The sequence below is a fragment of the Arachis ipaensis genome, chromosome B2 (assembly GCF_059453495.1).
Source record: "Arachis ipaensis isolate K30076 ecotype BB chromosome B2, ASM5945349v1, whole genome shotgun sequence".
NCBI classification, from domain to species: Eukaryota; Viridiplantae; Streptophyta; class Magnoliopsida; order Fabales; family Fabaceae; genus Arachis; species Arachis ipaensis.
In genome coordinates, this window is record NC_142437.1 from 6,858,738 (window position 1) to 6,886,370 (window position 27,633).

Here is a 27,633-nt window from a genome sequence, read left to right on the forward strand (position 1 = left end):
TTATCCCTGATAATACTAGTTTCATAATTTTACTGTTCTATTAATTAAATCGTATTTTTAACTCTCTTTTTATTTGAAAATGACCATAACACCCGTTTTATTTTTACCTACTTGTTCTATAAGATTAAAACTATTTTTCAAACTTCTTTTTAACTCTTTTTCACCATAATTTTCGTGCTTTTAGTGGCTAAAATTTTTAGAAGTGCAGTTTTTATATTTTTTTCTCTACTTTTAGTGACTTTTAAGGTTTGAAATTTATCCTCAAGTGCTTCTATACTTTGGCTGTTACCACACAAAATCCAGAGAAAAATATATTACATATTACCAAGGTTCTAAAAATTAAACCGGTCAATGAACCGCTCTAATCACTGGTTCACTAATTTATTAGTCTAACCAATTCAACCGTGGTCTAACCGAAAAAATTGTTTTATAATAAAATAATAAATAAATTATAAATAAACATTCTAAAACATCATTATAAATAAAACACTCTAAAGAATCATTGTCCAAGATTTTCCAATTTTGATTGCAAATAACTAAATGCTGTTAGAAAGCTTCTCTCGCCGGGATGCTTCTCTTTCTTCATTTACAGTCAAAAGCAATGATAGTTTCGTTGAGTTGAAAGTTGCTTCCCTACTTCCAACTAGATCAAATTACAACCGAAATTGAGAACAAACAACAAGATATAAAAACAGCAATTAAGAGAAAGGCTTCAATTTTATTTTTGGTCTATTTTTATTTTGTGTTAGAAACTTGAAATTGTATTCCCCTACTTCTGGCTAAAAAAATCATATCTTTTTAATTTAATCTGAAAATGCTATTGTGGGACAAAATCTAAGTAAAACAATACATTCAAAATCAATAATTAGCAAATTATTGACTTAATAAAACAGTAATCAATAATCAATAATCATAAAATAGTAAAATAAACACAACAAAGTTCAAACTCAGCAACTCAGCAATAAAACAGTCACAATCTAAGTAAAAATTAAATCACAAAACAGTAAAACAAACACAGCAAAGTTCAAACTTAGCAATAAAACAGTCACAATCTAAGTAAAAATTAAATCACAAAACAGTAAAATAAACACTAACTTAGCAACACATCCCTAATCAATAATCACAATATATTTAAAATTAATAATCAGTAAATTAAAATCACAAGTTCAAACTTTATAATGTGAAATTAACAACATTTTAACTTTATATACAGTAACTTTCAAGTTGACATAATAGTAGTTAATCAAATAATAGCTTAAGTGGATCTATACCTTATTTTTCTGATACAGCTACAATCACTAAAATTTTTATAAGTTAATCCCCTGTTTAAATGATAAGTAAAGTTTAATTGATTATAAAAGAGAAAAGGGTGTCATAGTTATTTCTATTTTAGCATAAATTTGGAAAGTTTCCAGTGAACTTCTGGATAGATCAAAGAAATTAAAGGTTCACTATCATTGAGGCATGCATGCTTAGTTAATAGCAAATAGTCCAAAATTCAAAGTCTAAAGTTTCTAATGACTAGTAATCAAAGATATTCTTAATTCTTGATCTAATTTTAATTATTTTATTTTAATCTAAAAATGTTATTGTGGGACAAAATCTGTACCTATGCAATTTGTAAACTCCAAATAATTAGTAAATAATTAACTGATAAATTAATTATTATTTAAAAAATAAAAAATTAAATTTTATAGTTTCATGAAATAGAAATAATTAAAATATAAATTTTGACACTAATTTTAAATATTTTGGCCCAAAAGTGAATAAATGGGCCGAACCAATTAAATTGGACCCAAACCGAACCCAAAGCCCAACCAATATAATGCCCATTAGCCACTCTTCTTCCCCATTCTTCATGAAACCCGTTGAGAAGAGAGATTGATGCCAAAAACCCTACACCCCCCCCTTCCAATTTCAAATCCTTGTATCTTTCAATCCAGAACTCTGGTTGACGAGTCGTCAGCAGCCACACGTTCGTCTTAGAATTCTCTACAAAATCCACTGAACAATTTGGTAAGAATCTAGTGATTTCTCACTCAGCCACTCTTCCCTAATTTCAAAATTTAAGGTTTTGATTTTGAGAGATTATGTGGTTTTGATGTTCTAGGGCCGAATTAGCTCGTGGATAGTGTAGGGCTTTGTCCATTTGACTTGTGCGTAACAGTAAGAAAACTCTAATCCTTGTGAATTGGTGATTTAGTGAGCTCAATATTGATTATTTTGATATTGTATGAATTAGATCGTGTATCATGTTGAATTGAAGTTAAATTGGTGGATATTGGAAGCTTGGAATTGAATCCTGGGAGCTGAAAATTCAATTGATGAGGAGTTGGAGCTTTGGAGCTTGAGGAACGGTAGATATATAATTGAGGTATTCTAGGCTTAGCGAGAAATCGGCCAAGGTATGATTTTGGTTTTTCGTAGATAATATATAATGTTTTGTGAAAACATAGGCTAGATGACCAGATGATAGGTTGGAAATGTGAAAATATGTTAATTCTAGTAACCTTGATGGAAATGTGGAATTATATTGTGAATGAGTTAATGAATGATGATTTTGTTGAGTTGGTTGTAAGAATTATGTTAATTAATATTGTTGATGAGAATTGATTTTTAAGTCTAATTGTTGAAATGATTAAGTTTTGAGTTTTATCAAGAAAAGTATTATGTTTGAATTTGATTTATCAAGTTAATGAGACATGTGTGACTGGGTAAGAGGCAGTGGCATTGTCCACTTGCTCTGGGTGTTCAAAAAAGTGATGATGATGGTTAGACAATTTGAGAAGGAAGAGGTTGGCTATGAAAATGAAGAATGATAAGAGTTGATTTAATTATGATTTATGAATGAATTGTATTGATATTGATTTTATTTATGTTTGAGATGTTCCACCAGATGTTAAAGAAAATTATTTTGTGGGATCATGGTTATTTACCGCCCACTAGATTGGATATGGAATTATTTTGTGAGGATCGTGGTTATTTACTACCCACGTGTGTGCTGTTTTTCAATTGAAAATGTTTGTGGGGATCGACGTGGTTTACCGCCCGCAGATAGCGGAAATCGAGGTGGTTTACCACTCACCAGGTGATAATTGTACCGCTCACTAGTTTTCAAGAGGACGATGCCAGGGTTGGCTATCGGACATGTCGGGTTGACTTTATAACCGACAGATGAGACTCATCAGCCATAGGGTAGATATACATCATATGCATATGCGTGTTTTGTTTGATTGTGCATTAATTGGGCTTGCCTATGTGATTATTATGCTTACCTGCTATATTTGCTATTTGATGTATCTGTACCCTACTTGTGTTTGCTTTGTCTGTATTGCTTGTCTGTGTATCGAAATTTTGGAGGATTGGAGGAAGGCGGAAATTAGGGCTCAAGTTAGAAAGGAATTAGAAATAAGAACCTTAGATAACCCACCTTGTTCATGGTTTTCCATTTATAAACTTTAAGGTTTAGATCTGAGTATCAGAGTTCTAGGATTGCCTCTGGCTTTCCCGGGACCTTTTATATTAACTATGTGGGCACCTTAGCTTTACCATGCTGAGAACCTCCAGTTCTCATTCTATACATAATGTTGCTTTTCAGATGCAGGTCAGGAGGTACCTCACTGAACATTCTGGAGACTCTATGGAAGCGAAGAACTCTGGGGACTTGGAGTTGTACTTTATTTATGTTTATATATGTATATAGATTCTCCATCTTGTATTTTATGCTTGTCCCTCTTAGAGGTTAACTTGGAGAAACAGGTTGTCAGTTTTTACTTCGCAGGTCGAGTTCGGAGCTTGATATTTGTATTTTGAAATTCTAATCTATGTTTATGGTCTTTTAGCTTTTTTCTTTCGATCTTGCTTATTCGTCCACGCTTATCTTTCATGAGCGACGCAATTTCTGTTTCGATTTTGCTTAACTTCTTTTTTAAGGCTTATAGTTATAACTTCTTTCAACTATATCCATGTACGCAGGGACAGATCCAGAAATGATATTATGGGAGGGCCAATAACACATATAATATTAAAAATTATGTAAAAAAATTATATAATATAAGATGTATTATAAAAATATACGGATAGAAAATATATTTTAAAGTAAAAGAAATATGTGTATACTTTTTACTGATGAAGTGGTCGATTTTTTGTATCATAAAATTCACCGATAATAGAATTTGTGTCAAAATTTTCAACAATTTTCTTTTCAATATAATTAAAAGACAATTAGCAAAAAATTCATCTTTTATTTTGTTTCTAAGTTATTTTTCACAATATTCATAGTTGGAAAAAATATCTTAATTGTAGCAGTTGAAACAGAGAGAATTAATACCAAACGAATAAAAAAACGGCCACAAAAAGAAAAAGAATCCACTTTATGAGATTTAAAATTTTTTATTTAATTAAAAAATATTAGTAATAATATCTTTTTCATATTTTTTTAATATTGTTACTTATTTTTTAGATATTAAAAATTATTAATATTTAAATTAGACTGAACTTTTATTTATATTAGACTAAATACTAAATATTTTTAAAAAAAATTAAATTATACATAATAACTTATTCCTATTAAAAAAAGTTGGGGGGGCCGAGACCGCCACTCGCCCCCCTTATGTCCGTCCCTGCATGTACGTATTTTTATTTTAGAGGTCATAGTGCCTCACCATCTTAGATTTACGTCCTAAGCGTAAAGCTCTGTATAGTAGAGTGTTACATAATTCTGTATCATGATGCAACCAACATATCGAAACAATCGAGAAGAAGAAAAACAATGTAGCTATTCCTATAGTAGCAACATAGCATTAGTTGTTGGGATTTTGGTGCTTCTAATAATTTCTACAACAGCTATAATCTTCTTAGTTACCATAGTCTACGGAGCCACCACAGGCAGCCATATGAAGTGGGGCTGAGCAGAAGAAAACAACGACGGACACCGAGCTCAAGGAAGAAGCTGTGATTGGTGAGACCGTGAGAGTGACAGGGGAAGACTTGGAACACGACGACAACGCAGCAAACGAGGGCAGTTTCTCACTCCCTGTGGCGGTGGCCCCTGAGCACAATGGACGGTGACGTCGCTAAGTCTCTCCTTACGGCAGTGGCGGAGGCTGTAACCTAGGGTTGAGAGTTGAGAGAGGAAAGAGTTTGAGGAATGGGGGAATCAAAAATGGCTCGAGGAGGAGGAGGATTTTTGGATCCCTAGGCATAGAAACTTAAAACGGCGACATTTCATTAGAGTCGGTCGGGTTCTGGTTCACTTTGACCGGCCAGTTCTCGACTGGTTCAACTATTCAAAAGCGATTTTCAATTGAGCAGTTCTCGGTAGTGAATCGAATCGTATTAGTGTTCGATTCACGGTTGGACCTGTTCAACTGGCAATCCGATCCGGTTTTTAAAACATTACATTTTACACATATATAGCAAGCCAAGAGATAACTCAAAATTTTGAGATTTACAAAACAAGCACAAATTCACCACAAAGTGGCTCATATGAACACCAAAAACAAGCACAAACATATTCTAAATAATCCTAACCCTTATTTCTTATTTAATTCAGTTACTAGACCTCTCAAACACTAAAAAATGCTCTCACAAAAGCTGGAATACGTTTGGCTATGGTGCAGGTTTTATTTGGCCAAAAGGGTGGCAAAAGTGTTAGAATTTGATCACTCTGAGTTTAAATTTTGTATAGCTCCTTAGGTATGCTCCATATGGGCTTCAAAAGAGGTTTTATATACATGAAAAAGAGTAGAAATTTATCATGGTTACTGCTGAAAAAACTGAAAAGAATAGAGAAGAAATGAGCTCACCTTCTGAATTTTTGGTAAAAACGCGAGAATTAATGAAAACGGATAAGGAATTGTGTTTATATGGCTTGAATTCTTGAAGAAAATATGAAGAGCAATATAAGAGCTTTTGGAATTAAGGCTGAAACGTAGAGGAAAAGTGCATTATTTTTCTCTCTTTTTGTCTCAAGAATTTGGTCAAAAAGGTTGTAAAAATGTATAAGTATTTTTAAAATTTGTAAGCAAGGTTTCTTTAAATAAAAATTTAGAGTCTTGGCTGAATTTATGACGGTAAAAGAGACTGAGAATTTCGTGGTCAAGGTCTGAAGATTAATGAAGAAGAGGCATGAAAATGAGAAAGCTTGGTCAGCACTTGCGTACCGAGCTTATCTATAGTTAGTTATTCGGAATTAAAACACAGCAGAGAAGGGTGAGAGACTGAGATAATCTCGACCCAGAGGCCAAGAGGGAGGGATGAGTTGCTTGGATGACAAGTAAGAGGATTCGGGATCTCTAGGAGTCGTTTGCAGAATACTAGTCAGAAATTCAGTTTGGAATAACTTTTACCGTGTGGTAAAATAATCAATAACTAAGATTTATTCTTAAAGAAATAAATCATAAATGGATGGCTAATATTAATCTTGGGACACAATTACTAACGTAGAAATTATTTTTATCATTGATTTCGAATTTTTCAGCACAAACAAAACCATCACTAAATTTTAGCTCAAAAAGTTTCTAGTGAGAAAAATAAATCAATAACAAACAAGTGTTTATTTTTTACTAGTCAAATTTAACTTAAAAAAATTAATTACCTTTATAAAATCAAGTTTAACCGATTAATTAACGTTTTTTATTTTTTATTTCATTGGACTTATCTCACTAATTCTTATTGAGCCATGGTTTAACATTTTATAGAATAAGTTATAAAATAGTCCAAAAAACAGTTTATCGAAAACCGAAATCTTACATAAGGTATGAAACTCATAATATCTCATGAGTAATATTTAATTTGAATCTAATTGCAACTTTATGAAATAAGAAGAACAGCTACATTTGATATATTATATATAAATTTAATATTTATATTTTAAGAAAATATTATATATTTGTAAAGTATTGAATTATTATCAAATCACTTATTCTAAAAGTTTACATGATTAAGTAGAAATATATAAATAATTATACATCTAACGTTATTATTCTTCGCATAAAAAACTTTTTGTAGAGAGTTTAAAAGATAAATTTTGTATGTCTCTTTTTTTTTGTATTATATTGATTTTTTTTAAGATAACAACTATCGAATTTTAAACATTTTGATCATAAAAATTTAAATTATTAAGTAAAGACATATAAATAATTATATATTTAATATAAATAAAAAATTTATTTATTCTATCGGTTTTTATATTTTTATTAAATTTTTAATTAAATTTTTATTTTTTTGTTTCAGTTAGATCTTTGAACTATATTAAATTTTGTAGTTAAGTCTCCTTTATAATAAAATATTGTTTAATAAAATAATATTCTATTAATTCCAATCTCATATTTTTGTCATAGTAAAAATTTAATTACAAAATTTGATCTTATATAAAAATTCAATTAAATTTTTTATAACAATTTAATTAAAAATTTAATAAAATTATAGAAACCAATAAAATAATTAAATCTAAATAAAACTATGTATATTCGGTCTTGAAATATGTCGTTTAATAAATTTGGGTTGGATCAGATAATCATGATCATTTGTATTCATAAACTAAGGCTACATAAACTATAAGATTTTGGTAATGAGTGTTCTTCTTGTTAAAAATCTAAAGGAGATTTTAACAGGATAATATTTCAAAATTTTTAATGATATTAAATGTATAATAAAATTACTTTTTCTATAAAACCATTTTACTTTTAGATTTATTATATATTATTAATTTTATAATTAAAATGTGTTACATATCATTTTTTTATTATAATTAAAATTAATTTTTTTCTCTAAAATTAAATAATTTTTTCCTCATCTCTCTCTTTTTATCTATCTCTCCTATTTTTTTATTCACTCTATCTTTCTTATATATTATTATCAATTACTAATTATAAATTTGACAATTAAAATATACAATATAATATTTTTTAATTGCATTCAAATTAAATTAAAATTTAAATTTAAATATAACTATATTATATATTATTAACTAATTTAATAACTAAAATGTGTCACATGACACTCTCTTATTAAAATTGAGAGGAAATATTTTTTTTCCAAAATTAGTAGACTTTCTTCTTACATTCTCTTATTTACATCTATCTCTTTTTCTATTTCTCTCTATCCGTCTCACTCTATATATAATTTATAATTTATATTTTATATTAATAATTTGACAAATCAAAATGTGTCATCAAATATTTTTTATTACAATTAAAATAAAAAATTTTCAACCCAAATTAGCAAACTTTCTCTCTCTCAATTTTCTTCTTTATTTTTCTCTCTCTTCTCTCTCATTCTCTATTTTTCTCTACCATTCTGTTCTATAAAAAATTAAATTAAAAACATAATATAATTCAAATAAAAAATATTATTATATATATTTTTATTTAATTTTAAATTTTTACTACTTACTTTTTTAATCTATATTTTCACTTATCTTCTTTCAAATATTTATTACATATAATTTAGAGAGAATACTAATGTTGTAATTAATAGTTAGAATTAAGATTCAATTATTTTATTTTTAAAAAAATAATTTTGAGTTAATTTTATGTCAATCAATATAAATTTTTTATACTAATATCTAATTATATTCTTATATACATAGAGAGAAATATTATTTTTAAATAGCAAACATAAAAATAATTATTTCTATTTGTGAACCAGACTTAACACCTAATCAAATATAAAAGTATATACGTTAAATTCTTTCAAATTTTAGATAACAAATGTTAAAATTAATTATTAGTAAAAAATTAAACTCTTTCATATGAAAATAATAACTAAAAATTTTATTATTTGATTTTTTTTTATTTATGAAGATTCTGGTCTTCTTAATCTACGATGACTCTAGTCTCCTACAATCTTTTTATAAAAATAGTTTAATTATATAAATTTTTTTGTGTCACAATTTCTAATCTCAGGATAAAACTGACATAATTTTTAGGGTAAAAAACCCAAATAAACCAAATTGAAAAGTTTATTACCCAAATCAGCCAAAACAAAAATTATTTCAGCAATCCACCAATGGCCATTTATATATAATTCGAATCAATATGATTCGAATTACAAATACATGTAATTCGAAACAACTTGCTTCGAATTACGTTTGAATGAATATGCATGTAATTCGAATAAAGTAGATTCGAATTAGAGAAGGGTAAATCGAATTGACTCGATTCGAATTAGTAGGCTCATGTGACTCTATGGAGTTCGAATCATATTGATTCGAATTATTCAATGTTGGTGACACTAGGTAGTTCGAATCAAGTTGATTCGAATTACTAGTGAGTTGCCTATATGTTTTTTTTTTTTTTTTTTGTGACTAGTGAGTTGCCTATAGAATGCTACTTTAGTTGGATATATATCAATTTTTTTTTCACATTCTTATTTGGATAGTTGGATATATATCTTATAGTTGATACAAAAGATATTTACTGTATAATTTTATTTTTCTAAAAATATTATATATATATATTTTTTTATGATTACACAATTTTAAGAAATATTTAAAAAGTATTATTAAAATTAAAATTATATTTTTTATTATTTGACAATAAAATTAAAAATTAAAAATTAGGGATTAAAATTAAAAATTAAAATATTTATGAGCTATCAATTCGAATTCCATACAATACTCTTCTGCCCATTCTTGATAGCTCATGAATATTTTTTAATAAATTTATTTAAATTATACCACAAAAAAATATTTTATTCTATGCAAAACAATTTAAAAAAATGACTTAAAAAATATTAGGAGTACTATAAAAATTTGTAATGTTCTAATGACTTAGGTACTCAAATTTTAAATAAAGTACTCTACATAGTCAATAATAATTTAAAAATTAAAAAAATATTTTATTCCATACAAAACAATTAAAAATATATTTTATTTATTTTTTCACACATATTTCCTAGTCATTATATTGCTATTGGAATCCTCGTATATTTCTAATTTCTCAACCTAACCTTCACAAATTCTAACACAATCTTCATATAATTTTACTTGAGATATGTGTCTCATTTTTTGTGATTTGTATAAGTGAGTCAATATATATAAATGGGTAATAGACATATCAGTACAAGTTTTATTATTGACTAATGATAACTCTATTTATATTAATATAGAGAGTAAATCAAATAAATATTTAAATTATTGGTCTCTAAAATTTGAAAAAAAAAATATTATTCTTCGTTATAAATATGTTTATTATATTTTTTTTTAATTTTTAAAAGCTGTTTTACCAAACACAATTATAGTACTTGTGCTTATTAAAAACTATTTTTAATGTGATTTTACCAAACGCAAGTGCTGTAGCTTTTAAAAAGTCGTCTTTTAAAATACAGCTTTCATAAGCTACTCTTAAAAAGTAAAAGCTTTACCAAACAAAGCCTTGTTCAAATTATACGGTGAGCAATTCAAATTTTATACAATACTCTTCTGCCCATTCTTGATAGCTCATGAATATTTTTTAATAAATTTATTTAAATTATACCACAAAAAAATATTTTATTCTATACAAAATAATTTTAAAAAAATAGCTTAAAAATATTTTTAAAATTATTTTGCATAGAATAAAATATTTTTTTGTGGTATAATTTAAATAAATTTATTAAAAAATATTCATGAGTTATCAAGAATGGGCAGAAGAGTATTGTATGGAATTCGAATTGATAGTTCAAAAATATTTTAATTTTTAATTTTAATCCCTAATTTTTAATTTTTAATTTTATTGTCAAATAATAAAAAATATAATTTTAATTTTAATAATACTTTTTAAATATTTCTAAAATTGTGTAATCATCAGTATATATATATATAATATTTTTAGAAAAATAAAATTATACAGTAAATATCTTTTGTATCAACTATAAGATATATATCCAACTATCCAAATAAGAATGTGAAAAAAAATTTGATATATATCCAACTAACGTAGCATTATATAGGCAACTCACTAGTAATTCGAATCAACTTAATTCGAACTACCTAGTGTCACCAACATTGAATAATTCGAATCAATATGATTCGAACTCCATAGAATCACATGAGCCTACTAATTCGAATCGAGTTAATTCGATTTACCCTTCTCTAATTCGAATTTAGTTGATTCGAATTACATGCATATTCATTCAAACGTAATTCGAAGCAAGTTGTTTCGAATTACATGTATTTGTAGTTCGAATCATATTGATTCGAATTATATATAAATGGCCATTGGTGAATTGCTGAAATAATTTTTGTTTTAGCTGATTTGGGTAATAAACTTTTCAGCTTGGTTTATTTGGGTTTTTTACCCTAATTTTTATTTTCGTAATGTTATTATAAAAATACTAATTTCAAACTAAATTCACGTAGGAATGTAGAAATAGGGAAAATTTTCCTCTCTCGAAATAATGTAAGATTACATAAAGTATTGTACCATTATCACTTAATTTCCTTTTCAAAAAAATAAAAGAATAATTTGTTGTCTTTAACTGGAAAAATGATTGGATTTTTTTTTAAATTGTTTCTAATGCTATTATCATTTTGTTCACATCCTTAACGTTTTTAAATTTTCAATAATGTTTTTCTATCCAAACTCAAATTTTTTTCCAATAATACCCCTCTCCTCATCATCTTCCATAATCACTTGGAGACTCGAACCAGTCTCTTCATTCTTCTCTTTTTTTTTTTTTTTTTTTAATGTCGAAACGGGACTCAAAATTCTAAAGGAGAAAACAAAAACGATTATTTTCATATATGATATTTTTTCCTTTGGGTCAGAATGTATGATATCTTTTTTTAGGTGAATGTATGATATCTAATATGGTCCCTTATAGTGTATATGCAAAGATAATTCAGGTCCAAAAATATTTGGGCTATCTGTTTTTTGGCCCTCTTTCTTTTTGTCCAAGCTCTTTTGTCTTGCAGGTCCTTTTTTTTTTGTTACTAAAACTTGTTAAAACATCATAATAATTACCGTTAAAAAAATCATAACAATTTAAGTAATTTGGGTTGGTCCAGTTAAACTAAGTATAAGAAATTTAAATCCCACATGCTGCATGCAGTAATAATTTATTGACCAACAATAAACTTTTAAATAAAATTTAGATTCGTGAACAACCAAATAATAAAATCATAACAATTTCACTAAAATAAGTAACTGATTAATTATAAAAAAAAGTGGAAGTTCATGAGTCTTCAGAGTTTTAACTACTTTGATTAAAGTGAACATTGAAGCTTATTACGGAAAAGGAAAGGTGAAATTCTAACATTAAAACAAAAGTGACAAATTTATTTAACTAATTACGTTTGTGAGACACATTGATAGCATACATATATATATGTTTAATTTACAATTAATATTATTTTGTAATGCTTTTAAGTTATTAAGGGATCCCTTCATTCAATGAACTAAAGAACACGCACCGGCCAAACTAATCTTCTCAACAAATATTTCTGAATGTACTAATATTTAAGAGATAATAAAAAATTAGTCTAAATAGTTTAACATAATTTTATTTAATATTTATTAATTATTACTAAAATAATTATATAATTTTAAATATAATAAATATATAATTATAAATATTATGTATATAAATTATAAATGTTACATTATATAGAGTAATTTTATATATTGTTATTTTAGTATTATCATTGCGAATATTAACCTTGTGTCTAAAATCTTTTGTTCTATGATATATTTACATGAAGTTTAACATACATCAAGTTGTTTTTTGGTTTAATTAGTTTAACATTTAATTTTTTTAATCAAAATTTCAAGTTTATTTGATCTATTATTCTTTGATAGATTAATAGATTAGTTAAATTCTAGTTAAATTGATTAAATTTTATTAAGAGACACTGAATATAAATGATTTGACAAAAATATTAGCGCGTGTATCAAACTAAAAGAGTGCGGTTTTGATTACGATATCACCTCAGAAAAAGTATACAGCACTAAAAAAAAGAAAAAGTTCTTATTTTTACTTTTTGAAGGCAAATTCCCAATATTATTGTGCCAAACACACAAGGATAGAAAGTGGAACGTTGAAGGTAAAAGCATTTTTTAGAATTAAAAAATTTTTTTTTTATAACAATGGGTGGTGGTGCAGTTGGCTAGCACGTAGGTCCTTTAAAAAAAATTCTATCCCTCGTTATATATCTATTATTTATTATATATTATTAAAATTCAAATTTTATACTTATTATATTATTATATGATGTTATCTCTATAATAGAGTATTAAAAGTTTTTTATTTTTTTTATTTGTCCCATATATAAATAACTATATATTTTTTTCATTTTATGAATAAAATTATCTGACTTTAGAAAAAAAATATACAATTTACTTAAATAAATAAAGTGAAGGAAGAATTTACCTGATTGCACATTTTAAAAAACAAAGACGCAAATACATTTTTTTATGAATTTATAAAAATCGCTATTGGCACTCTAGCACGGATTAGAGGAGAACATAAGCGGTTTTCTGTAAAAGGAGGTCTGGGCATAAACCGCTACGTAGCGTAGCGGTTTATGTGTAATGTAAATGGTTGGAAGCAGTAGCGGTTTACGTGTAATGTATTGTATGAATATGGAGCTTGTCTATGTATATCCATTCAAGGCATAGTAGTGGAATGCCATTTTTCACAAATAGATGGTGAAGAGAGTTTTTTAACTCTAGTGTATTGCTCTGAGAAAATTAAGAAAAGCAAAAGACACTGGTGAAATTTATGAATAGAAAACTGTTTAGTCTTTTTATTTGGTAGTCGATTGGCAGATATAAAAAAAATAGAGTTGTGTGTATGTGGGATAAGGTGGGTAAAAAAATTGTTTTACAAGAATATTGAATAATTTATGTTGATAGTGAATTTTGTGTTCCATATTTATTGTGATATTATTTTTAAAGGTGAAAAAATTTTATTTCATTAAAAAGAAAATATAGAATTTAAAATTCAAAATATAAAAAAAACTCAAATTGTAAGAATAAAATAGAAATCGACGTTAGGAAGTAAAAATTGTAAAATAGCTTACATCAGTTAAAATCTATAAATTCTTACTTACAATTTTTACTTCTTAATGTCAATTTTTATTTTATTCTTACTCAGATTTTTTTTTGCATCCCAAAAAGTACGTACTCCCTATATTTTTGTATTGTGAAATTTGAGATTTTTTTATATTTTGAATTTAAAATTGTATATTTTTTTTTAATGAAATAAAATATTTTTTTGGCCATGGATTCCTTGCTCCTACATTTTTGTAGGTTTATCATTAACCATCATAAAAATAATTACAAAATATACCCCGTTTTTTTTTTTAAAAAAATTGACTAATTAGATTTTGACCCCTCAATTTATTTGTATTAGGTATTTGTTCTCCTTTTCCTTTTGATTCCAGATTCAAAGAAGAGAAATTCAAAGAAGGGAGAAAAAAAATCTAGCAAATCCTCTTTCAATCACCGTCGTCATTCTCTCTTTCTCTCCCTCCTTGGTTACTCGTTCAATCCTGCACCGTGCTTGCTCTACTAGGGTTTTTGTCCCTCTTTCACTCACTGATCCTCTCCATCCGCAGTCTCGCTCTTTCTCTGATCCTCGCTGCCGCAACACGGTTCCGCCACCTCCACCGCAACACGGTTCTGCTGCCGTATCCGCCGCACCGCAACACTCGGGTCCACCATTTCACTGATTTTTGTTGCCTCTCTGTCCCTGTTCTTCACCAGCGACTCTGATCTTTGTCCTTCTTCCTCAACCTCTGTCTTTGTGACCTATTCCTTTAAGGTTTCATTTTATATTTATTTGACTTATTTCCTTTTCTATGAAAATTTTAAGGAAAAACATAAAATTACTCCGTTCTTAAATGTGCCATTTATCTTAAATGCATGAAATTTTCAGTAAAATAAAAATTCAGGAGATAAATAAGTTATCCCTACATTAGGAAGATAGATGACTGTAAGACATTTACTATGTTCTGTTAAATAGTTGGAGCTTAAGAAAATAAAACAACTACTTTACTTCAATAGCAGATTAAGGATGGACAAGAAGTAGAAACCAGAACATGATCTTCACATACATGCATTTAAGAGGTAAAAGGGAGAGGACAATGAATCCAAGTTCGAGTAGCAGTGACTATACTAGATTTTCTTCAATATTTATCATCTTTGAAGTGAATTTTAATATTTTATTTTTTAATCTCTTTGTTTTAGAATAGAAAGGCTTGCCTTTTCATGAATAAAAGGGTCCTTCACTAAAACACCAGAAACACTAAAAAAAATGTGTTTGGTAATACATTTAGTATAATATGATGAAACAGAGATGGTTGAATAATCATCATTATGGTTAGCATTGGTTTTAGAAGTTTCTTGTTGCTTCTAGCAATATAGTTGCCTGTGCATGCCTTCTTGATGTGAACTATTTCTCCTTGAAGGTATATTTGAATAGAGGAACATAATTGATTAAAAAGCTCCTTCATGAGATCTTATTTGGTGATAGAGGCTCTAAAATTATGTCTCAAAAATTTAAACTGTTAGATAGAGATACATTCTTTAACTCCAATGATGGTAGTAATCTTTAAATGTTTATCATTGATTTTATGCAACCTTGCCATGGGTTAGGGTAACGCTTCTGGTTGTCTTTTATTATGGATATGTGAAGACATCAGGCAATCTTTGTTCTTCATTCTTGGCTTTTTCCTGCAATGTTTTATAGATGGATAATGTTATGTTTATATTTTTGTTGAGGTTTATTAATATTTATTAAAAATAATTGCTGCATACACATTTGGTTGATTTTATCCTTTTCAGGCATGTTAGAACTCCTTTCTCAAGACAAACTAATGCTTAGCCAGTGGCTATTAACTTATTATGACTAATGGCACAGTTTAGAAGATAATATTTTACCCTTTTATTGATTTGGATGCTTGTCTCAAAACAAATTTGATGTTATTTATTACTTATTTCTATAAATGTTGATGTTACTGTTCTTCTAGGCTGCCAACCATCCTTAAGTTACTTATCTTTTATTTCAATATCGATAACTTCCAATATCCTGTCATAGAGCAAAATCGTTGCATATTTGATAGGATAAATTATAGTTCTTTTTACTACTGAAACTATTTAGTCTTTAAGTTCAGTTGTCTGTCTGTGTGTGTAGGCAAATATAATACCCAGAAATTTGATATTGCTCCACTAGTTTTTCCTACCAGAGTTGTCTGCCTGTCATTACTATTGCTTTGATTCCTAAACCAATGTGCTGTTTTTTGACCTTGTGTGTGTGTGTGTGTGTGTGTGTGTGTGTGGCTATGCTTAGCCAAATATAACACCAAGAAATTTGATATTGCTCCACTAGTTTTTCCTACTGGAGTTTTCTACCTGTCATTACTATCGCTTTGATTCGTAAACCAATGTGCTGTTTTTGACCTTTTGGATGACTCTAGCTGAAAACTTGAACCACACTGCAGTATGATGTTAGCTTTTAATATCTCTACTTATGATATTTTCACTTTGCTAGATATTTGAAGCAGCAAGCATCTTTGGCAAATAGATCGTTATCCAAGTATAATTTTTTTAATACATATTTCTACAAGAAGCTTCAGGAGGCTATTTCGGTTAAGGTAATATATTACCTTTATGCATATGCATAGCTGTATTTATGTCATTATGTGCATGTATGGCAATAATTTTCTAATTATTTGCAAGTAGAGTTTAGATATTTAAGATCATCACATTCTTAATTGTTCTATTCTAAAAATAATATGTCCTTTACTGGCTGCTGGTTTGACTGATAGCTGATAACGTATTAATGATGTTTAACTTCTGTTATTAAATATGTTTTTAGTTGATAGTTTTGAAGGAAACATTCAATTGATCACCATACAAGTGCAAATGACTGATCGAAGAACTATTTCTCGGATAGCATAAACTATTAGTTTATCACTTGTATCATGACCCTTTTGCAATGTTTTTTTTTTTTTTTGCACTGGTTCTTTCTAGATGACATGTGAAGTTACTATGGGGAAAACATATCTAGAAATTGGAGTGGGATATTTGATAGTTCATTAGTTAGAATGCATGATAGAGAACAAGTGAATAATAGGTGTAATTATTATTCTTATTAATAGTTAAATTTCAGCTAGGTATTGTCTGCATTTCAAGCCTAAAGGCTTTTTTATGTGAGGGAGGGTATAAGAGACAAAGTGCATCCACGTGCCCTAACCTAGCAACTTAGGCATTTTGGAGTGTTAATTTTTAGTATGTTCTCTAATTCATTTTCCCATTAAATGATATAGCAAAGTGACAGAGGAACATTCTTTGTCAAATTCAGAAGGTGGTGGAAGGGTGTAAATATATTTCAGAAGGCCTATGTTTTGGTGTTTAGGAAGTTATGGGTCAAGAATTTTCTCACGAAGGGGTTAATAGCGAGCATACATCATATGATCAATATGAGCAGGAGGAAGAAAAACATGAGGAAATTGACGTGGATTATATGGATGAGGACGACACAAATGTGGAACCAATGTTCGATTATCACGGCTTCGATGAAGGGTATAACATTGACTCACTTGAAGACATTGGGATGATTGAATTTTGGAACATCAGAGATGAAGATGTATGTCATTTTCACTTTTCTGATGTCGACATTGCATTTGAGTTCTACAATAGATATGCAAGGACAAGAGGCTTTAGTGCTCGGAAGAACAGGACTAGGAAGAGTCGTGCGGGCGCACTTAAGTTGAAGAATTTTGTATGTCATCGTGAAGGATTTAGACCGCCAAATAATTACGGCATCGGAAACCTTAAGAGAAAACCTACACCCGAGACAAGGTGTGGCTGCAGTGCAATGATGGAGATTCGTGTAGATGCACCTAGCGGTCGTTGGTTTATTTCTTATTTTTCTGATGAACACAATCATCCGCTTCTGGATCCTCGGTTGACTGGATTGCTCCCTGGGCATAGATTCATGTCCGAGGCTGATATTGGCCACATGGTTAACATGAAAAAGGGTGGGATTAGTGTTGGGCAGATATATCGGGCATTAGCAAATCAGGCAGGTGGCTACGAGTATCTCTCTTTCACGCAAAGGGACATGTATAATAAAATAGCAAAGCAGAGGCGCCAATTACCCGGTGATGCATATGCAGCTTTGAAGGCCTTGGAAATGACACATTTGATAATAACTTGGATGACCACATGAACATTGAAGATGACTCATTAGTAAGTATCTTTACGAATGAGGTATGACAAAGTTTTATTTGCTGCTTATTAGCTAGTACTAATGATATTATATTGCTGATATTATATGTATATGATGAGAGTGCTTCCTACAGTAGCAATGAAGTGCTGTAATAAGGTATGGTTAATGCTTTAAGTTTCTGGTATCCTCTAATTTTTAGTTGATTTGGGATTGGTGTAATTTTTAATTTATTTTTGTAATATTTAATCTTATTCGAATTCAGCTTTTGTGATGGTTGATGTTGTTCGTGTTTATAACTAAAGGTTGAGGTTTGTACTCTTGTTATGGCATCATAGAAATGTGAAGCATTTGCTTTTTTATTCCATCATAGAAATGAAAAAAGAAAAAGGTATCTTGGTTGATATATGTGGAGATCATATCCCCGATGATCTGTCAAAATAAATGGAACTTGATTTTGATTTGCTTTCTAGTGTGTGTATATATATGTGCAACAATGTTAACCGATTCTTTGCCTTCTGGCTAAGGTACATGGGGTACTTTTTGCTGTTACTGATTTTCTTTGAATTTTAGATTGAGTAGCTGAAATGATGTTTTCTTGGATCAAAACTTTATCATCTTGTAAGCAGATGACTTAAAAGTAACAGGCGTTGGGTGGTTTGCTGCTGGATTTTGTGTTTTCTAGTAAATGAATGAGCTATTATTTGATAGATTAAATCAGACAGCTAGGGATGTTGCCTATGTACAATGGCCAAGTGCTGCAATGATGAATGCACATTCATATGACCAATTTAGGCATGCTGTTTTCCAGGTAAGCCACAGTTTAATTTACTCAATTCAATTACTTGGTTTACACAAATGTTTCTGTACTAGCTTTAAAATACCGATACATGTTAGAAATAAATTGAATCTTCTTTAAAAAAGGAGGGAAAAAGTAAAGATCATAGGTTTAATTGGCTCTTGGTTGTTTAAATTAGCTTGTTGGGTTTGCAATTTGCAATGTTCTCATGCATGGTAATTGTGTCGTTTTTGGATAGACTTCTTTGATAACATACCACTCAAAGATTTGGACTTCAGGCCATTTTGATTATCCAACTTCTTGTGTCGTTTATTCAAATTGTGTGATGTATTGACATCTTTCCATCCCAAACAGTTGTGCTTATCTTCAAAATCTGTGATTTTCATGATAATGCACTACTTCACTTTGATTGAATCCTGCTTCCCTGCCAAGTGTTAAGGAATCTTGTTTTCTCTTTTATATTTTCACAATATATACTTTTATTAATTTTGTATCATGATTCATCTCATAAGGATTTGTATCTGTATTGCAGGCTTCGTTTGGTCAACAGCCGTTGAGCTTTGACTATTCACAAAACTACTAGATGACATTTTAGGGGGGGGGGGAGTTATGGAATTGGATGCAGAAGTTGTTACCTTAGTATGTTTAGTTATTTCATGTTAGGTTTGTTCTTGAGTATTCTATCATAGACATTTGTTGCTGTTGTAGTATGTCTTTGACTTTCAGTTTTGATGGGTTATACTAGCATATATGATATCATATCTGGTACTTCTAGTTTGACAGTCTATATAAAATAGTAAATTTATTTCTAGACTTAAATTTGTGATAAGGTTTCGGTGCTGTTTTTAAACACCTTGTTAAAGTTGTGGAGGCTAATAGAATAAACTAAAATTTAGCTAAAACAAAATTTCATTATTTTATGCTTTTTATTCACAAAAATATTAGAGGGATGAGAATATTCAATTTAAATATTATAGTAATTTATCCCTTAAGGTTTAAACCTTTTCCCCATTTCTTTTAGATTAATTTTTCAATAACAAAAGAGCTTGGAAAAAGCTATTATATAAAAATTAAAAAACTTACTAGTAAACTTTAATGGAACATGACTCTATTCTATAACACTAGTATTTTTAGCAGTGTATCAATGCAACCTTGTTTTTGAAGTAGTTGTGCTGGAATCTTGGGTTGCAGATCATGATGTCAGAAAAATGGAAAGCCCAAGTCTAAGACCTAGGCTTTGTAATAAATTTTTATTTCAATGACAAGTCAAAAGTGGCAATATTTACCCCCTGGTTAATCACATATTGCAGGATGCTGCATTGTTTTGGGGTCAGCAACCATTAACTGCTAACGAGTATGCTGCAAGCACTATAATTCCAGCGTGTGCTGCTGTTGTTGAGACTTCATATACAATTTTTATTGTGATAAACTTGTTAGTTCCAGAATCCGAACTACTTGTGATTGTGATGTTAATTTTTATATTTTTGCCCCTACGTTTCTTGCATTATAAGTACAATCGCGCACTTGAAAGCAATCGCATCATTCTCTTAATATAACCGAATTCGCTATATATTCATCTTAAGGGGTTATATGGTACCGTACAAGACAAAATACTATCTGAGTGAGTAGTAGAAGATGGCTCCAATAAAAAATACGCAATTCAAGAGTATGTTTAACGATATAACAAAAAGAATAAAAAATTTAGAATCGGTCATTCATGTTCTACACCAAAAAATTGATTTGATCATGGCACAACAGAAAACTTCCACAAATAGTAGTTCGATGTTGGATCCTACTGTAGTTATGCATTCTTCGGAAAGTACAAAAACTAGTGATCTTACTGGTATCATGCCAATTCAACCCAAGAAGTTATTCCACTTGGATATTACTCGTGAAGCTTCAACTTTACCTAATGGACAACCACATGTTAGAGTAGGAGCTGTATTGCCAAAGGTAACCCTAATTTTTTTCTTCTTTCGTTTCTTTTTTTCTTTTTTCCTTATTTTTTATTGTTACCTTGAAACTATTTTTTTTATGAGCAGTGGTGGACACTTATTGCATTTGAACCTACTGCTTCGATGATGTTAACCGATTCTCAAGCCGCTGTTGCAGCCTATATTTTTTCGGAAACGTTAGATCCGTACGTGTGGTTAATGATTATGTGTATAATGTAATGGTGTAGAAATTCTATGATTCTTCCAACTAATCACTTTATGATTTTGGCAGTTCTGAAGAGTTGGTAATCTCAGATGAAAAAGGTTATAGAAGTATATTTAGATGTCTTGTGCCGGAGAGATGTGTCGAATCATGAGTAAGTATAGAGGTCAATGCATGTTATACAATTTCTTGTAATTATATTTTTAAGCCTCTATTTACATATAAACATGTTTTACATATAATTTTAATATATTGTAGGTTATAAATCTGGTGGCACTTATGATGACACATGTATTTCGACGTAGGAATGAAGATCCAATTTGCTGGTTCATGCCTGAACATTTTGCAGTAAAGTTATCCCTATAATATCTTTAAATTATTAGTTAATTTTTTCTGTCTAATAGTTTGAGTGGATATACTAATTTATAAGAAAGTTCTTTTTTCTAGACTAAACCATGTTATGTACTCACACGAGTAAAGTGTATAATTAAATTATCAATTCAAAAATAGTTGTTAAATTGAAGACATATTTTCATTTAACAAATTTTTTTGTATGCAGCGATATGCTTTAAGCAACAAATACACACCGGCTGAGGTTATCTCTGATTTCCTTGGAGCATATATTTCACTCAAAATTAGCCACGTCGCTAGGGTACAAGTGACCAATTTGTTTCCCATTAATATGACTAAAATTTTTTTTAGTGTTTATAATGGTTTAATGTTTATCGCAGGTTTTTATCCCTATCTGTGAGGAACAACATTGGTATTTGGTCATTGTCGACTTTACGAGTCGTCGTCTAATCATATTGGATTCACTGCCTTGTGTCGAAAAACATCAGCAACGCAAAAAGAACGCAATTAAAGTGGTAATTATTTGTTCTAAACCAGTACTCAATCATCTAGAATCACTTAACAAATTAAATAACCATTTGTTGTAACTAGTACTCTTAGTCAATTTAAATTAATTACAATTCACTCTTCTTCTTTTTTTGTCATGAATTCACTCTTGTACAGGCAACTTATTTAGAAGCGATGTTAGATGATCATATTTTTGCCGATGATAAGTCTAAAGTTGTAGATTGCTCCACTTTTTGGCCTATGACACCTTTTGGCCTACCCACTCAAAAAAATAGATCGTAAGTCTAATATTATATATATATTTTTTAAATATCATAAATCGTTCAATAGATTATATCTTATATGTATATAATAACTATTTGTTGAATGCTTTTTATCATAGGAATGATAGCGGAGTTTGGGTGACCGGTTGGATGAGAGAATGTACTTTACAAGATGACTTCAATATTCAGGTCATATTTATAAGAAAGTATTTTTAAAATAATTTTTCCAACAAACTTCTAATTAGAATTATATCGTTGGTGCTTTAAGCAGATTAACGACTCCACACAAATGAGACTTGCCGTGGATCTGGTTTTAGAGGAGTACAACGATTTGTGTCTCGTAATACAAGAAAATGCTTGGCAATATAAGACCAAGGTGGAAGCAGAGCATGAAGACATTTTTGGGAATGAAAAGTTATCTTTTTAGATATTTTTAATATTTTCTTGAAAGACAAAATACTAAGCTATGTTTCACAAGTTATTTACACTAATTTATCCTTCTATGTTTTACAATTCTATATTACTAGTTCCCTTTACATTATCGGTTACAAAACATTAATTATTCACTCAACCACTATATATTTATATATTAATTGATAATTATTTTTATATATATTAATTTATACAATTTTTTTAACTAAATAATTGATTACCAGTATACCTTGGCTTGATTTAAAAAAAATGGAAATTCAAATCGCCAAGACTTGATGGTAGACATGCTAAACAATTATTGATATTTTATAAATTTAATTGTGGTAAAGTCAGATTATATCTTGGGAGAATAAATAAGAATGTTCACGTTACATGCAATTATGCAAAGATGACCTACATTGTTCAAAAGTCAAAACTAACATGCTATAAAATTACAAGTAAAATGTTCTTATTTCTTCTTCCAAGACACTAACCCCAACCCTGAAAGACGCTTCACCATTACTTAACATCTTTTGTAGAAGGTTGGGGGTAAGGAACAATGTGATAAAGGTTTTTTTAAACCTATACCAAAATTGTGCTTTTTGGCAATATTAATAACAATCATCAACACGCACAATGAAACACAGAATTTTCAAAACATTTTGTTTTATTTGTAATTTTTCTTACACCTGTTTCATTATGGGGGAATCCTCCATTAAGAGGAGATAGGTGGATTCTGTCCATGATGTTAATTTTAGGGGCATCAAAAATTGCCTTGGGCAATTATCTGAATGAATTTAAATGGACTCTACAAAAAATATATTTCATGAAAACGGACATATGAAAACAAGATTTACAACTCTAAATCTCTAATGCTTTAAGATGAGGATACAAAATAGATGAGAAAAAAAATCAAAAGTTAATGGACTTTCTTACTAAACTATATTTCCTGAAGAGTCAGGAAGTGAGTGTGACAACAGACATAAACACAATGAAGCCCTCAAAATCTAAACATATGGATTCCATTTCACTAACATAAATAACAAGATAAGAAAACAAATCAGAACTTGAGCTGGATTGGACCTTTATTTAAAAAAAAGAAATATCAATATTTACATGAATCAAAACCCCCAAAAAAATATATTTACATGACATCATGAAATACAAAACATGACTAAACCCCACCCAAAAAATAAAAAATTTACAAGACAATATTATATACAACTTCTACAGCTTTGAGTGATTACCTTAATAGAATGGTTAGCTCTCTACATCATACACAATATTTGCATGCTTAACTAGTATATTAACAATATGTTAGGGAAACAAAACACCCAAAACAAAAAAGTGGAAAAAAAAATGATACAACAGCGAGCCAATCAAAAACGGGGCACAATAGCAACATCCTGTGCTAAATTCTAATTACATCAATCAAACATAAGTTCTAAGTAGTCTTCTACATTACAGACTTCAGCAAGTTAAACCCATTACATCAACAACTTCGGTTTTTCTTTTCATGTGCTAATAACTAAAACATAAACTCAAATCAAAAGCTAAAAAGTTCATAGTAAATGTTCCACTTCTCTTTGTAATAAAAAGGAGCAATATTAAAGGCTTGACTGTTAATCCCCCACAGCAATCCAGAGTTTGAATGACCAGTTTCCTTTCTCAACACATTTGTTCCTACATAACATAGGATAATAAAAAATAATCGAAATTCAGAAGGCATTAACATGAAGCAGCAAAATACAAGTTTAATTCTTATCAAGTGACTAAAAACCACAACAAAACAAAAAAAAAGTAGGCAGTGCAATTCCACCAAAAAAAAGTAGGCAGTGCAATTTCCCCTTCTGCTTCGTTCCACCCGTTCCTCTTCGCTGCAGTTGAGCTCGAAGATCCCATCGTTGCCGGAGTGAAAGCTTCGTCGTTGCTGGGTTATCGTTGCCTTGTCCAAAGCCGCCAGGTTACCGTCGCTGATGTCGCGCTTTGGTGCCTCCGTTCCTCTTCGTTGACGGTGAAGTAGCAGACCCAACCCACAGGCTCCTCTGGATCCTCATATTTGCCATAGGAATCTATTGAAATTCTCAGGTAATCCCAGTAACATAACATTCTAAACTGAATTGTCTTTTTCATTTCTCTATTCTCAATTTCTCATCTTAAAGTTGTTTCTTAATTGCACCTTAACTGTTTGATAGAATGCCTTGGTGTGTTTGGATATATATAAATTTTAAGCTGTATTGCCTTATTCCAATTGTCGATTAACTATGATAGAAGACTGCAAGTTTAAGAGCACTTTGATGCCAATAGAAAGCAATAGTGGTTAGTAAGGGTGCAACTTGGAACAAGCACTTTGGAATGAGTTATTACCACTAGTTCTAAAGTTATAGCTGTTACCAAGGTGCAACTTTATTTCCGTATAGTTTCTCTGATTCGCATCTAGCCGCTGAAATTCGTGACACAAAAAAGAAAGAAACAACAGCCTCTAATAGCAATACCATAGAGTAACCCACTTGAAACATAAGACGGTGGTAACCCACTTGAATATTCATAAAAAAATTTCACAGGAATACCATAGAGTAAAATCACATATCAACATAAAAATAAATATACTGGTCAACTGTGAATTGAAAAGGCATAATGATTAACTAACCTCCAAGCGTTTAGGCAGAGTCCTGCGTGGCGGCGGCAGAAGCAGGGAGTGGCGGCGGACGCAGGGATGAAACCTAAACGAACAGGAAGCAACATCAAACATGCGAAAACAAAAAGGATACAGTGAAATTGAGAATAGTACGGTGAATGTGAGAGCTCACTGAGTGATGCGGCAAGAGAATTTTGCGTCCGGGCTACTGCAGCGAACTGAGATTGGAGGGCATAGCGATAGGGTTTGGTGAGAAAGGGGAGGGCAGAGTTAGGTTTTCCAATCTATAAACCCTAGCAGACCTCTCTTTTCTTTTGAATATGAAACTAAAAGAAAAAAGAAAAAAATATAAATAACAAAAGTTAAAGGGGTCAAAATCTAATTAGTCAATTTTTCAAAAAAAAAAAAAAAAACGGGGTACATTTTGTAATTATTTTTATGATGGTTAATGATAAACCTACAAAAATGTAGGAGCAAGGAATCCATAGCCTATTTTTTTTGTCTTTAAAAATAATATCACAATAAACATGGAACACAAAATTTATTATCAACATAATTATTCAATATTCTTGTAAAACAATTTCTTTACCCATCTTATCCCACACACACTTAATTCTATTTTTTATCTCTGCCAATCGACGACTAGATAAAAAGACTAAGCGGTTTTCTATTTGTGTCTTTTACTTTTTTTAATTTTTTCAGAGCAATGCACTAGAGTTAAAAAACTCTATTCACCATCTATTTGTGAAAAAATGGCATTTATACATAGCCAAACACCATATGCATACAATACATTACACGGAAACCGCTCCAGTGGTTTACGTTCACGCTGCATTACACATAAACCGCTACTCATGTAGCGGTTTATGCTCATAACTCCTTCTACAGAAACCGCTGCTGCCTATAGCGGTTTCTGTTCACCACCCAATACACGTAAACCTGGCTGCCAGTAGCGGTTTATGATCTCCTCTAATCTGCTACTGTCAGCAGCGGTTTCTATAAATTCATGAAAAAAATGTATTTGCGTCTTCATTTTTAGAGATGTGCAATCAGGTAAATTCTTCCTTCACTTTATTTATTGAAAAAGTCTAGGAGGCCAGCAACTTTATTAAATTCTGACCAGTATGTAACCATCAAAGAAAAATGAGCCATTGGATGAAATTTCAAACCAATCTCACACCATTAAAACCATCATTGATGGCTATTTGATGGTTACAAATCATAAAAGTTGATGGCCCCCTAACATTACTCTTATTGATTTAAGTAAATTGCCCAAAAAAATACACTTAATAATAAAACTGACGTGACATACTTTTAAAAATATTTTTTAATTTTTTAATTTATTAAATCCAATCGATTATAATGAATTAATTATATAAACTAATTACTAAATATTTTATACTTAACTAATTTTGTTTTTATTATTAAAATTACAAAAAAGAGTAAATTGTTAATCAATTCAGAATTTAAATTTAAATTTGAGTAAGAAATTAAAAAATTTACTTTTAATTTTATCTCATTAGCTAGAATTAATTTTAAAATAAAAAATTACTTTACACATTATATTGTAGGATAATATGATCAACGATAGTCTTCTAGTTAAGGTTGGAATTAGAAGTGAGCCGAGCCGAGCTAGACCAAGCTCAAACTCGACCAATCGACTCACAAAAATTGAGCTTAGCTCGCGGTTCGGCTCGTTAATAATCGAGTCTATTTTTTAAACTCAAACTCGGTTCATCAAAAGCTCACGAGCTGTCTCAAATAACAGGAACATAATCTATAATTCTATATCAATAAATTATAACTTATATATTTTAAATATTAAAAAAGATCAATTTTATGTATTGTCTATCTATCAATTATAAATTTTTTATTTATGTTCTACATCAAAATTATATATAAAAAATAAATATAAAATTTTAAATAACTATATATATATCATCAAACCAGTTTACGAGCTAAGCAATTGAGTTTATCTAAACTCAAGTTTGGCTTATTTAATTTATGAGCTCAATCTTAGGTTCAAGTCCGGCTCACCAGTTTACAAGTTCAGCTTATCGTGCTATTAACGAGTCGAGCTCCTGGCTCATGAGCTAACTTAACTCACTTCCAATCCTAGTTCCAGTAATATTATCAAAGAATATTAACCAATTCAATAGCTTTTGTGATAGCAAAAGTTTATAAGTTTGGAGGCCTATAAATCAAGTCATAAAATGTGAAGTTTTAATAAGTAACAACATTGATCATATTATTTTAATTTTAAGAATTAATATGATACCAACAAATAAAAATGTCTCAGGTAAATTTCAACAAAGACAAATATTTATAAGTATTGCTATCGATGAGAAATT

The 27,633-nt window shown here is 29.6% G+C and overlaps 1 protein-coding gene across 1 annotated transcript; it reads left to right on the forward strand.

The window, feature by feature from the left end:
- The first annotated feature begins 17,349 nt into the window (after positions 1–17,349).
- Positions 17,350–18,159, forward strand: LOC107624511 (protein FAR1-RELATED SEQUENCE 11-like). The gene has a single exon (XM_016327031.3). The coding sequence runs from the start codon at positions 17,350–17,352 to the stop codon at positions 18,157–18,159; it is 810 nt and encodes a 269-aa protein (XP_016182517.2).
- Positions 18,160–27,633: the final 9,474 nt, after the last annotated feature.

Bases quoted from the DNA above. Each gene is read 5' to 3' on its own strand.
- LOC107624511 (XM_016327031.3), top strand. From the start codon at position 17,350: ATGGGTCAAGAATTTTCTCACGAAGGGGTTAATAGCGAGCATACATCA.